General features: G+C 44.9%; 1 protein-coding gene across 1 annotated transcript; it reads left to right on the forward strand.

Moving 5' to 3' along the window:
- The first annotated feature begins 225 nt into the window (after positions 1–225).
- Positions 226–3,142, forward strand: Cd93 (CD93 molecule). Its single transcript, XM_026393045.2, has 2 exons — positions 226–2,451; positions 2,652–3,142. Exons 1-2 carry the CDS (start codon positions 533–535, stop codon positions 2,674–2,676), a joined length of 1,944 nt encoding a protein of 647 aa, XP_026248830.2. The 5' UTR covers positions 226–532; the 3' UTR covers positions 2,677–3,142.
- The last annotated feature ends 10,906 nt before the right edge of the window (positions 3,143–14,048 follow it).

Below are 14,048 nucleotides of genomic sequence, written 5' to 3' on the forward strand. Positions count from 1 at the left end.
TTCTTCTGGTTGTTTGCAAACCAAAGTGGAATTTTATTATGGGTTATGGAGTGATCCTTTTCAAGTTCTGAGACCCCAAAGTCTCTGCTTGCTCTGTAGCATACCATTTAGGTTCCTCATGTGGATGGGAAAGGAGAACTGAGCCAAAATAAAGCAGCCAGTATCTCTGAGCCGCACAGTCATCCCCCCGCGTCGCTTTTCCACAGCTCCGAGCCAGGGACCCAGCAAAGCCGCCGGGTTCCTTTTATGAACAACAAAACCATGATGAAGGCAACAGGAGTCAGAAATCTATTCACTGCAGGAAGCCCCAGTATCCGGTGAGAAATAAGAAGTACAAGAGCACAGGATGCGCCTTGGGTCAGGGGGATGTGAAGAGCCTGCGGTCTTTGTGTCCTTCTCTGGGCTGGAGCTCCTGCTGCAGCTCAGCTCTCAGCTCCCCTCAGCGCACAGCTGGGCGCCGGAGTCTAAGCGCCAGTGACTGCTGTCCCTGTGGGGCTTCTAGCCTCTCATTGAGGGGGACCCAGAGGACAGAATGGCCACCTCCAGGGACCTGCTCCTGCTGCTGCTCCTAGGCCAGGCCTGGGCGGGGACTGGAGCTGACCCAGAGGCTGTGGTGTGCGCGGGGACTGCCTGCTACACGGCCCACTGGGACAAGTTGACTGCCACGGAGGCCCAGCACCACTGCAGTGTGAACGGAGGCAATTTGGCCACGGTGAAGAGCGAGGAGGAGGCCCAGCACGTCCAGCGAGCCCTGGCCCAGCTCCTGGAGTCACAGAAGAGCCGTGAAGCAAAGATGGGCAAGTTCTGGATTGGGCTCCAGCGGGAGAAGGGCAAGTGCTTGGATCCTAACAAGCCGCTGAAGGGCTTCAGCTGGGTGGGTGGAGGGGAGGACTCCCTGTATACAAATTGGCACAAAGAAGTCAAGCACTCGTGCATCTCCAACCGCTGTGTGTCCCTGCTGCTGGACCTGTCCCTAACACCCCTCCCCAGCCGCCTCCCCAAGTGGTCTGATGGCCCCTGTGGGACCCCTGGCTTTCCAGGAAGCAATATCGAGGGCTTTGTATGCAAGTTCAGCTTCAAAGGCATGTGCCGGCCCCTGGCCTTGGGGGGTCCAGGCCAGGTGACCTACAGCACCCCCTTCCAGGCCACCACCTCCTCCCTGGAGGCTGTGCCCTTTGCCTCTGTGGCCAATGTCGCCTGTGAGGATGGGGCCGAAAGTAAAAGTCATTATTTCCTGTGCAAGGAGAAGGCCCCCGAAGTGTTTAACTGGGGCAACACAGGTCCCCTCTGTGTGAGCCCCAAGTATGGCTGCAACTTCAACAACGGGGGCTGCCAGCAAGACTGTTTCGAAGGTGGGGATGGCTCCTTCCGCTGCGGCTGCCGGCCAGGGTTCCGGCTGCTGGACGACCTAGTGACCTGTGCCTCTCGGAATCCTTGCAGCTCCAGCCCGTGCCAAGGGAAGGCCACCTGTGTCCCCGGACCCCACGAGAAAGACTATACGTGCCGCTGCCCTCAGGGCTTCCGTCTAGACTCCAGTCAGCTGGACTGTGTGGACGTGGACGAATGCCAGGAGGCCCCCTGCGCTCAGGAGTGTGTCAACACCCCTGGGGGGTTCCACTGTAAATGCTGGGTGGGCTACACGCCTGGTGGCCCTGAAGAGGAGACCTGTTGGGATGTGGACGAGTGTGCCCTTGGCCACTCACCCTGCGCCCAGCGCTGTATCAACACGGACGGCTCCTTCCATTGCTCCTGTGAGGAGGGCTATGTCTTGTCCGGGGAGGACAGCACCCAATGTGAGGATGTGGACGAGTGTTCCGACCCCCGGGGCAACCCTTGTGACAGCTTGTGCTTCAACACGGAGGGGTCCTTCTACTGTGGCTGCCTGCGGGGCTGGGAGCTGGCCCCCGATGGGGTCTCTTGCATCATGAGCCCTGTCCCCTCAGGATCACCATCTGGGCCTCCCCAAGAGGAAGACATGGCAGACACAGAGGGGAGCACTTTGCCTTCTACCACGACATCCAGCTTCCCCAAGGACTCTGAGAACACCTCCAAGGGCACAGCCACCACAAGGAGACCGTCCCTCTCATCTAATGCCCCCACTACCTCGGCCCTTCTGGAGATGTCAGCCCCGAGTGGGGCCCCTGGCACCTGGACAGAGCCAAACACCCACCTCCCTATAGCTGTAGCTGGTCATGGTAAGGCTGCAGATGGGAATTCTGTGGCCACCCAGAGCGACTCTGGCACCGACGGTCAAAAGCTGCTTCTGTTCTATATCCTGGGCACAGTGGTGGCCATCTCACTCTTGCTGGCTCTGGCTTTGGGGCTTCTGGTCTATCGCAAGCGGAGAGCCAAGAAGGAAGAGATAAAGGAGAAGAAGCCCCAGAGTGCAGCTGATAGTTACTCCTGGGTACCAGAGCGAGCAGAGAGCCGGGCCCTGGAGAATCAGTACAGGTAAATGGAAGACCCGAGGTCACTCAGGGAGGTGGGAGGCACTGTCCACGGTGCAGAGAGGCAGAGAGAGACACAAGACTGTGTAGATGTTACACTCAACCCCAGCAGTCCTTGTGGCATGGGTACGAGGCGGGGGTGGGGGTGGTGCATGTGGCAGGGGCACTGTAGCTTCCAACCTGGTCATCTTTTGTCTTTCATAGTCCAACACCTGGGACAGACTGCTGAAGTTGAGATGGCCTCAGAGATACAGTCAGCTGCCACCATCCTTGGAGCTTTAAACTTCTCCTCTGAAGGGGAGATCTTTGGAAAGACAGGACTGGAATCTTAGCCAACAGTCATACAACTTAACAGCCTGGCCACCTGGAAGTGTGCAAGTATTTTCTACGTGCATGTGATATTCCTGATGTGCCAGCTGTGTGTTGGCCTGCCATTGTGGCAATATTGTCAGTATTTATTGATATTTCTCACTTGTTCTCCCTTTTTAAATTCAATCACGGATGATTTCCTTTCTCTCCCCTGGTTGTGGATCCAGGTTGGAGAGATCAGGTGCTAATGGGGCTCCCTGAGAATGGCTTCTTCTGATCTCTTCATTCATCTAAGAGAAAAAGTAAACTATTGATGCTAATTAAGACTGAAATGATTTGTCCCTCTTCATATGGGAGAAACTAAGTCTGTTAATTATTTAATTATATGAGACGCTTACTTTTTTCTTTTTTGCCAAAGGCAACATATTCAGTGTTGTAAACCCTTTTCTACATTTGCATTCATGCACTTCCCCATCACAAGTCCTGCTGAGGTTGGTATTGTTGAAATCCTTTAGAATGACAGGAAGTACAACTCATTGCTTAGTTTGCAAGGAAGTAGGAATTTTAGACATTGCATCGCCTAGTTGTTAAGTTTTGGATAGTCTTGAATTTATCTGTAAGTGAGTGGAAAAATATGAGAGAAGTTGCTAAAAGCATTGGTGAAAGTATAACCTAACTGGTTAGAGTGAGGCCAGGGATCTGATTCACAAATAGTTGAACCAGATCATCAGAATGGACTGATGTTAATGATGTTAACACATACTGGACTACTGATGGTATGAATACGATTAAGGCAGGAAAAAAAAAAGTCCAAGGACAACTCCAGGCCCAGAGTCACCCCATAGGCAGTCCTGCCTCCACTCTCAGTACTCTGTGTTCTGATGCTTTGGTTGTAGATGGAAGAACCCTCAGAGTTCTGACTGTGTCTGAAGGATGTAGGAGTGAGATGTTAGGCTGTGTTTTTGGAAAGTTGTTGTTTGAAAGCATTTTAGCTCAGTTTGTAGTTCATAGTCAATAGTGCATTGGGAGAACTTGACTCCTGATTTGTGGGTGTGGCACACAACCAAATTAGGAATCAGTCACACAGGATTCTTAAGGGGCTTTTGTCCCTGCCCTACCTTTCTCTTTTCCTTAAAAAAAAAAAAAGGGTGGGGGAGGGAAAGAGATAGTAACTAAGGTTTTGCAACAGCAAAAAGTGCTTAAAACCATTTTTATTTCAGCTTCATTTCAAAATGTATGTTAGCAAAGATTTCCACTCTCCATCTCATGGTGACAGTACTCTTTGCATATAGCTCTGCTAGAGTCACTGGAAGTTGGGACGTTGCCCATGAGGTTGCTGGAGGCTTTTTTCTACCTCTGGGCAGGAGAGCAGACAGGAGGGAACATATCTCCTTCCAAGGATTCCAAAGTCTTTTCCTCTCAGAACAGGATGCCAGATTGTTTCTGGTTTTACCTTAGACATCATCCATCCTGGAGGTTGACACCCTGTGGATTGGATGTGAACAGCTGACAGGTGTGTGGCCTTCAGAGTTACATAAATATGCTTTAGTCAATTTTGAAATGTAGGTGTTATGGTTCATACATATATCCATATGTTATATATATACATGTATGCATATACATATATTTTTTTTCTTAAGAAAATAGAACACCCCAAAATGGGGAGGGGAATACGTGAAAGATGGAGGCATTTAAGGGCTTGATAGGGTCTCTGAAACTTCTGCTTTTTAAAGTTATCTCATGATCTCCAGTTTTCAGTTGGAAATCGGGTGTCTCATACTGAAAGGAGATCAAGGTTGTGTCCATTTGGCAAGGACTTTGGGCAATGTATGGAAACCGTAGTCCATTGCATGGGAACCAGTATCAGCCATTCTATGATTTTAAAGACATGGCACTTTCGTGAAGTAAACGAAAATGCAACACCTTTTTTCTCTAGGACTTTAAAATTCTTGCCTTTCTCATTTGGGGTGAGGGAGACATTCCTGTTCTAGCTTTCCACAGTCCCTGCACCGTTTGTGTACAGACCTTGCGAGCCTTGAATTCTCCGAGGTCACCCTGGGGATCTTCTTATTTCCATGGCATTCTGACTTTTCACACAGCACAGCCCCATTTTCTGACATCTGTGTTCAAATGCTTCTGTAGGTGGCAGCATACAGCTCCATCCCCAACGCCCGAGACATCATGGATCACTTCTAAGGGGCCCACAGTGGGGAAATGGCTTGATAAGGAACACAGTTACTCAACCCTCTGACAGCGTCAGCTCTTTTTCTTGGCAAGCAGCGCTCTTTTATCTACTCTATCTGCCCCACTACCCAGGAATAGCCAACATCCCTGGACCAGGTGACCTCCATTTATTTCTCTGTCAACTTGTTTGAGGTATACAAATTATTTTTGGTACAGGGGATTGAAAACAGGGGTGCTTTGCCACTGAGCCACATCCCCAGCCTTTTTTTATATTTTATTTTGAGAAAGGGTCTTGTTAAGTTACTTAGGGCTTTGTCAAGTTGCTGAGGCTGGCTGTGAACTTGGGATCCTCCTGCCTCAGCCTCCTGAGCCACTAGGATTACAGGCATGCACCACCACACTAGGAAAGGTATATAAATCCTTGCTTGGGGGAGTCAGAGGTCCTTAGCTCTGGATAAATTGATGCTGATCACCCAAGTGCTAGCCATTGACAAACTACTGTCACTTAACCAGAGGGACCAAGGTCACTTAGTCATGCCCAGCCAGAGATCCAATGAGACAGTGTGTGTGTGTGTGTGTGTGTGTGTGTGTGTGTGTGTGTGGTGTGGTGCTAGGTCAAACCCAGGGTCTCACACAGGCTCGGCAGGCAGGTCTACCACTGAGCTACACCTCAGCCCTGAAGGGTATTTTCTGTTTTTGTTTTATTCAAATTTTCATAGACTTAGTAATTCTAAGATACTCATGAAAAAAGCAATATCCAGGACCAGCTCACCCTTCCCATCCTTCATCTTCTAAAGAAGATTATTTAAAGGGGAGAAGATCCCCCTTGAACATGCATCTCCCTATGGCTACCCATTTCCGAATTTCAGGTGACCACCGTAGCTCTTTTTTCTTGTTCACTATTAGACAAGTGTGATGCAGAAGGACAGTCCCCCAAGGTGACTGAGTAGTGTAGAAAACCAAGTGTAAGACAATTGTCCAAAAGTGCCTTGGGAGGGACTCAGTGAACCCTCTTTGTAGTGGGAATCTAGATCTGCTTTTATGGGAATTAAGACTGCCTTGGAGGCAAGAATTGGCTGCCCACACACCAAATCATCATCATCATCATCATCATCATCATCACATCACATTGCTGTGCTCCACATCCCTATGTCACTGAGAAAAGTGATAATTCACTGGGCTCTGGGGCCAGAAGGGAAGCAGGTCTTGCTCACTGCTGACGTTGTGTGATCCTTTTATTCAGTGACAGAGTAGCAAATCTCCTGGAAGGCCTATCCCGACATCTTCTTGCCTGGGTCAGCTATGTAGTAAGCAGTTAAACGTTCCTCTCTTTGCTTATGTACATTGTTCATGGTGGACTGCATTGAATGAATTCACTAAATTCAAAATAACAAGCCCCCCACCCCACACCAAAAGGAATATAGGAAAGCCTTTTCCTATTATTTTTCTTTTTAGCTTCTCCATTGTCAAAAAATCAGGAAAACAGGAAAGCATTTCATTCTAGCACCTGCTAAATAGTTTAATGTTCCCTACATATTTCCATCACCTTAAACAATAGCTTGAGCATGAGAATCCCAGATATGAGATCTGAAAATATCTGGCTCCAAAAACCATGATTTATCAACAAAAATAAAGACAAAACAAAAAAAGAAAGAAAGAAAGAAAGAAAGAAAGAAAGAAAAAGGACAATAATTGAAATTCTCCACACATGCAATAATTAAATATCCAATTTCACACCAGATCCCTAGGGCAAATTTTTACCAAGTGCATGTTGAAAAGTGAATTGTATTTTGATCCATTCTTGGGGATAATGACCATCTGTTACTTAGGTAGAAACTCTGGAATTCCTATCTCAAGCTGTTATTCTTATCTGTTATATGACAACAGGTTCCTTCTAGCAGATTTTGCTTGCTATTTCCCAGGGCTGAAGTTCTTTTACAGATTTAACTTAAGATTGCATTAATTTACATCATGGTCAAGATCCTGTTCTGTGATGTCACATGTGTTTGTAAATGTTAGTAATCATTTCCTGGACCCTAAATGAGAATGTAAATATTTTTAAATCTGAGTATTTGAAATTTGTTTGACTAATTGTGGAATTATGGGGTTTCTCTGCAAGATAGATTTTCATCCTGTGTATAAATATTTCCCAGACTGTGGGAAGGGGAGCTCTAAAAAGTGAGCTTCTCCATTGAGTTCCAAAAAAAAAAAAAAAAAAAAAATTCCTCAGTGCCATTCAGGGTAGCCTTAAGAAGTAGCAGCTTTGTCAAATTTGGGGCTTTTTGTTATACACTTATGCTAATAAACTCTGAAATGCATTTGTTATGAAGTTGGTTTTATGTAATTTCATTACAAATCAAAATACATGGCAGAACTTGCTTTTTGTGATCATTCAGTTTATCCATCTCCCATTTCAAAGAGTTACACACCTTCGTTTGTGAGAAGTGACACAAAGTACAAGACTCTGCCTTTTCATGATAACATCAGTGAATGCTGAAACTATCCCACAATGGGCAGCCTTCAGGGACATGGGATGCAGAGTGGGCAGCAATGCAGTGTGACCCATGTCCCCAGCAGCTGAGACCAGGACTGACTTGGTGCTTCCAGATTTAGCATTCTGATCTGGCGTCCACACATCCTGGTCCCCTTCATCATCCTTAATTCCCTGCATCTTATTAATTGCATGAGTGACGCCTGGGTGCAGGATTAAATACATCCAATTGGTGTGAAGTGAAAACACCATTCTATAATTATCATAGGAGCATTTATCGCCTCTTTGTCAGCAAAGCCTTTTCAGTTTATTTAACTAATTGGACAGGCAGGCAGACCAGATCTTTGGTTGTTTGGCTGCATAAATCTCACTGTGATTCCAAGTTGGGGACAGCAGATGGTGGTCGATTTTGAGCCTGCCTGCTTTTCAGATTGTGCACTTGGTAAAGATCAGGGCTTAAGTAGGATAAAGTACTCGGCTTTGTTATGCTAATGGCACAGGACACTTACAATAAACATTCATTATTTAGGGTTAAATAAAGCTGATCCTTCCAGCATTTTAGTGACTAACAAAATACAGTGGAAAATCATACCTTTCTTTATCAACTATGGCTGCTCCCCCAGCTGGTAAGCCCACGCGTGCGCGCACACACACACACAAACACACACACACACACACACACATGCACTACACAAGATACACAGAAGCACATAGGCATGGAAAGGCATACAATTACAACACCTGTTACATATGAAAAACCTGAAGGCACTGTTTCTTGGTTTAGGAAAAGCCCATGAGCAAAAATTGTTAGGTCGATGGTGGCGGCTTGGTGGCAACTTGGTGGCGACTTAGTGGCAACTTAGAACAAAGCAGCCCATGGGAAAACAACATCAATCAGGTGCCAGCGGAAACGCCTGTCAATCAGCAGGACCCCCTGGCTAATCCTGGAGTTCGGCCAACTCCCCTGACCAACTCCAACAGGATAAGGAACCCTAAAAACACCTTTTCCTGTCCCAAGCCCTTCCCTTCCTGCTGTAAGCCCCATAAAAGTCCAGTCTGTCAAGCTTCCGCGTGGTTTCTCCTCAGACCCTTCCCCTGTCCCCTCTGTGGGTCTGATCGCGTTCCGCCTGGGAGTGATATCCCAATAAACCTGTTCAGCGGCCCTTTTAAATCTGCCTCCTATCATCCCGCCTCTCCTGATCTGACAAAAATGTCATCTTTTCCTGGCGACTTCTCTTGGTGAGTATGGTGGTATGTATCTTCTAAGCAAAACCACTCAAATGGTAGATAGACCTTTCAAACTTGATGCATTTTTCAAAAAAGATCAACTTACACAGTTATGTCCACTGCACAATGTAAAGCACATCTGTACTGTCAGCAGATGACATGAAGGTTAGATTACGGGACTCGAGTGTTTTGTGCATTCCATGGCATTTGACAGGCATCCAATGAACATATTGAGTGTTTGGCCAGTTTTTAAATTTATTCAGCAAAAAGAGAAAGAGGTAGCACAGAAAGTAAACATAGTACCAAAAAAGTCCCAGTTCAGCCTTTCCTGAATTTTATTTTGATTTACAGGTGCTTAAAAAGAGAACGAATAGGTTCGCCCTTCATAGCCTCTTTATGTTCTTGGGCTGATCCTTTTCAGAGGAAACAATGGTCACCCGTAAAAAAGTGAAGAAAGAGGCAAAAAGAGGGAAATTCTGATAACCCTCAAGACCAGCAATTATTCCTAGGAAGTTAGAAGGACAGAGGACCTGGCAGGGCTGCCCAACACAGTGCTGTCCCTTTTTGAGTCTCCAGGTTATTCACATTTGCAATTCACTACAAGCTGGAGACCCTTGATGAATTTTAGCTGTTGGGGTTTTGTTACATTTTGTTGAGGTTTATCATCATTGACTTGGATGTTTATATGTCTCCTATGGTTGGAATTGGTCCATAGCATTCAACTGAGTTGAAGAAAGAAATGGAAGGAAGGAAGGAAGGAAGGAAGGGAGGAGAGGGAGGGAGGGAGGAGAATAAATAGGAAAGAAAGAGAAAGAGAATGAAAGAAAAAAATGGAGGGAGGAAGAGAAGAGAAAGAATGAATGGAAGAAAAGAATTGAGGGAGAAAGAAAGAGAAAAAGGGAGAGATGGAGGAAGGAAGGGAGAGAGAGAGAAAAAACCATGAAAACAGGGGAGGAAGGACGATTCAGCTGTGGTGGAGGTCCTTGGCTCACACTTCAGCTTTTAGCTTGAACTAATGAAGGGACATCTTTCCTCATGGCCACATGTAGCATCCTGGCCACACTTGGAGAAGAGCTGAGCTCTTTCTATGGACCCTGGCTGAGGGCCAATTCCCTCTGCCTGGTGCTCCTGTCCCCACTTCCTGCAGAGCTTTGCTTCTCTCTTCTACTTCAGTCCTGTCCTTGTCCCGTGTGTCAAAAAGCCTTAAGCTGAACCCATGTTTTCAGCCCTGTTGCACTCCTTCATATACAAATATCCTAGGAAAGTATTGAAAAAAACCCTCTATTTTTGAATTATTATTATTTTTTTTGAACCAGGGATTGAACCCAGGGATACTTTAGCATTCAGCCACTCATTCCCAGTCCTTTTTACTTTATTATTATCATTTTATTTTGAGGCTGTCATTATTTAAGTTGCTTAGGGCCTTGCTCAACCTTCCGAGTTGCTGGGCATGTTCTATCACACCCAGCCGTGAAATGGTAGATAAAAGAGAAAGAAATACTAGAGAAAATAAAGTCAGTCTAAATAAGTAACTTCTATCCTCTTTCTCTAGGATCTCCCTTTCCTCCAAAAGATTATGTCCCAAGCAAAATATTTTATATCGCTATAGAAACCACCATCTCCCATCCCACTCTGGGCGGGGTCTTCTGTGCAGTCTCCACGGGGGCCCTGCACCAGGCTGGTCCCAGGCCTGCCCCCTGTGCGGCTCAGGCCTCTGGGCTTGGCTAACAAGTTTCTCTGGGTGGTTGGACTTTGTCAGCTCCTAGTGTTTCTGTCAGTTTTGTCTTCCTTTTAAAGCTGTGTCGTTTACATAACTGATATGTATTTGATAGATTACTTCCTTTACCAGTTAGAAATATAACTGAATCTTTTCACTCCAATTTGTAATTTGTCTGACTTTGATAGTCATGTTTCATTCTATGGCATTTGAGGAATATCAAGTTTATCAGATTAAAAAAAAATCCTCATCTTCCTGATATCAATTTACATCTTTTGTCATTAACAATGCTAGATTTCACTTTTTTCCCCCAATCAAAAATGGAAGAAGTCAACCTATTCATAGTCATTAAAATTAGTAAAACATTTGAGATAGCTTATTTGTATATTCCATTCATAGTGATTTATTATTTATGATCTCTATTTATCCACTAAAATGTCAGGTCCACCAGGGAGTGTTTCTGTCAATGGTCTCTGACATGCCCCAGGCATCTAGACCAGGGACTGGCACACAGTGACACTCAATAAATCCATGTCAAATAATTGTTCTCAGGGGTTAGACTATTGTAGTGGGCAGAGTAAGCCAACACAGTCCTGCCTGGGGCGAGATGGGGGGTCCTATTTGAAACCCCAATGTGGTCCATGACCTCTTTCCCTCACCTGCCACCCTGATGCTTATCAACTCCAGCTGCATAGGCTGCTTACCTGTTCTCTGTCTCAGGCTTAGGGTACAGGGTGCTGTTCACATTAGAGCCTTCACTGTTGCTCACCTGAATTGTGGCCATCATGGCCATCATGGCCATCTGATTTCCAGCCCTTTCCTCTGCAGTGTCTGGACGCAGACCCTTAGATCAGGATTCAGGTGCATTCAACTGATTTGGAAATACAGGGAATAGTGATAGAGAGGTGGTAACTGTCATAACTACAAAAATGTTGGTAATGCCAACACACCAGAGGTATCCCACGTGAGGACCAGCTCACATCAGTATTCCAGCTCCCATCCATAACAGGTAGAGGGCTGCTCTTGGCTGCTGTTAGTGGTTAAGCCCTAGCACACTTCTAGATAACCAAGCATGCAGTCAGGGTGACCTTCCACACATGGGCTGGGGGAAGCCTCAGGTGCAGATGAAGACACTAGCAGGTAGAATTTGATATGAGCACAGCAAAACGTCAAAAGGATACTGGTTGTGCACAAACAGCATCCTCTACACACCTGCCCTCTAAAGCCAGCTTAGCTACCCATTCCTAGCTCTACTTGCTTGGAGGAAGCTGAACTCCTGAGGAGGAGGCTAATTGTCCTATGTCTTCCTGAAATTCTTTAAGGTGCTCAAGGGCAATGAGTGTGTCCTCAGTGTTTCTTGTTCACAGACAAGTCATAAATATTTTGAAATAACAGACTAGAAGGAAATATTATTTACTACTGTATATGTTATTAAAACAATCTAGGGAAAAATCATTGAACTTTTATGATTCATCAGATATGCAAGTAGTTTTTATCCTTCAACAATAAGTAATATTACTATCCCTTTTATAGCTAAGGAAATTAAGGCATAGAGAATTTAAGAAATGGGCCCCAGATGACAGGTGCTGGTGTAGAGATATGAATCACGAGGTTTCACTGTCTCCCGTGAAACATAAATAGGAACTACAACTGAGAATGGCAATAAAAAAAAAGTGTCAGCTGAGCTAGGGGACACACTGGCCTCTCAGTCTATTCAAAACAGGAAAAGTGGAGTGTTAAGCAATATGTGTATTTTTAACAATGTCCTTTTCATTTTTTTTAGTGCACTATAGTTATACATAATATTTGGGTTCGTTTTGACATAATCAAATAAGCATGGAATTACTCCACTTCAGTTCCAAGTACTTCTTCTTTCCCTCCCTTCCTCCCTCCTCCTGTTCCCCTTCCTCTGCTCTACCTTCTATTTGTTTATAGTTTTTATTAATTAGTTCTTTATAGATATACATAAAGGCGAAATTCACTGTGGTGTATTCAGCACAATGTGGTAACAATGTCTTATGTTCAAATACTTATATCCCCTAAACATACACATACACATAACATGGGGTAGAACTCTCAAAAACTCCCTGCCATCCCCAGAAACATATGAACCTTGAGACAGGACTTGCCTGATCTGACTGGTCTGAGAGCAGATCCCACCAAATGAATGCATCCCACTGACCCCAGTGTGTCCATCCCCACTCTGCCTTAGATGATGCTTGTGTATAGCGGAGGAGGACGGGTATGTGCAAATTGCCTTGTGGTCATGCCTGGCCATCAAAGCTGCTTCTCGTACTGATAGGAAAAGTCAACAATGCAACCTCTTCAGAAACAGGTGATTGGTTACTTAGAAAATTAAATGTATACTCCCATGCAACATAGCAATTCTTTTTCTTTTTGGTGCTGGTGGGGATTGAACCAAGGCCTCACTCATGCTAAGCATGCACTCTACCACTGAGTTACACCTTCAGGCTCCTGAATCCACTGATTCAGCTCTTAGTTATTTAGATAGTTATTTAACATGTGTGAAAACATGTTTATAGTCTTGACCACAAATATTCACACTAAGTTGATTTATAGAGACTGCCTGAAAACGATTCAGATATCCATCAACAGGTATATAGACACTCATCAGGAAATAGTTTATATACCATGAGCAAGTTAAGTTAGACACAAAGAGATAGAATAAGCCAGACACTATACAAACCAATTTCTATGAAATTCGGAACAAGTAAAACCATCCTATGATGATTACACTTGCATGCAAAGGACCTTGAAGAAACTTCATGGGATGGTGGGTGGCTGGGTGTTCGTTACATGGGTATTTGCATTTGCCAAAACTCATGAAAACATAAATGCAAAATGGGAACATCTTATTCTAAGTAAATTATACCTCAATAAAGTTGATTTATCAATATTGTGAATAAAATAAAGGTTTACAAGGTGTGGCCTGATTTTTTTTCTGGAAGAGTTGGAACATGATTGGTTGGACATTATTATTTCAGAGGTCATAAAAAGTAAATGAATCTATTGTAGGCTGAAGTTAGCCTTGTACTATCTGCTTTTCCTTGCCCAAGTTCACTGCTCAGCATTAGTGACTATGGAGATTCCATGGTCAATTCCCCTGCACCTCCCACCAAAGCAAAACAGGAATCATGGAGCCCTTTAATTTTGTTGAACTCTATCAAAATGATCAAACACACCACAAAGGGTCTCCCCCGTCTGCTCCATTGCCACTATCTTTCCTGCATTCTGAGTATTAACTTTTAAAATGTGCTCTGTTGGATTCTTCTCTCATGCCTCTTTCACATTCTCTTTGTAGAGACAGCCACAGTCAAGCCCTGCTCTTTGGCTCTAGGCCCAGCACCTTTAGGGAAACATGGTTCACTATGGAGACAACCTTTCTTATTATTAAGCTTTATAAGCAAAAACAACCTTGGAAAAGCTTCTGGCAGAGACTGTGGATGCCAAGTTTGAAGTGGAACCAGTATCAGCAATAAAGTCATGACCTTTTCATTAAGAGATTTTTTTTCCCCCATTGCACAAAGGAGACCAGATGCTGGTTCTCTTTCTTGGATGCTTGCAGGGACTGGATTGGATGCTTAATGGGGTTGTGGCTGAAATTAAATGCTGTTCATTAACTTTAATTACATGTTGAATGGTCTTCAGCATG

This window comes from Urocitellus parryii, chromosome 6 (assembly GCF_045843805.1).
Source record: "Urocitellus parryii isolate mUroPar1 chromosome 6, mUroPar1.hap1, whole genome shotgun sequence".
NCBI classification, from domain to species: domain Eukaryota; kingdom Metazoa; phylum Chordata; class Mammalia; order Rodentia; family Sciuridae; genus Urocitellus; species Urocitellus parryii.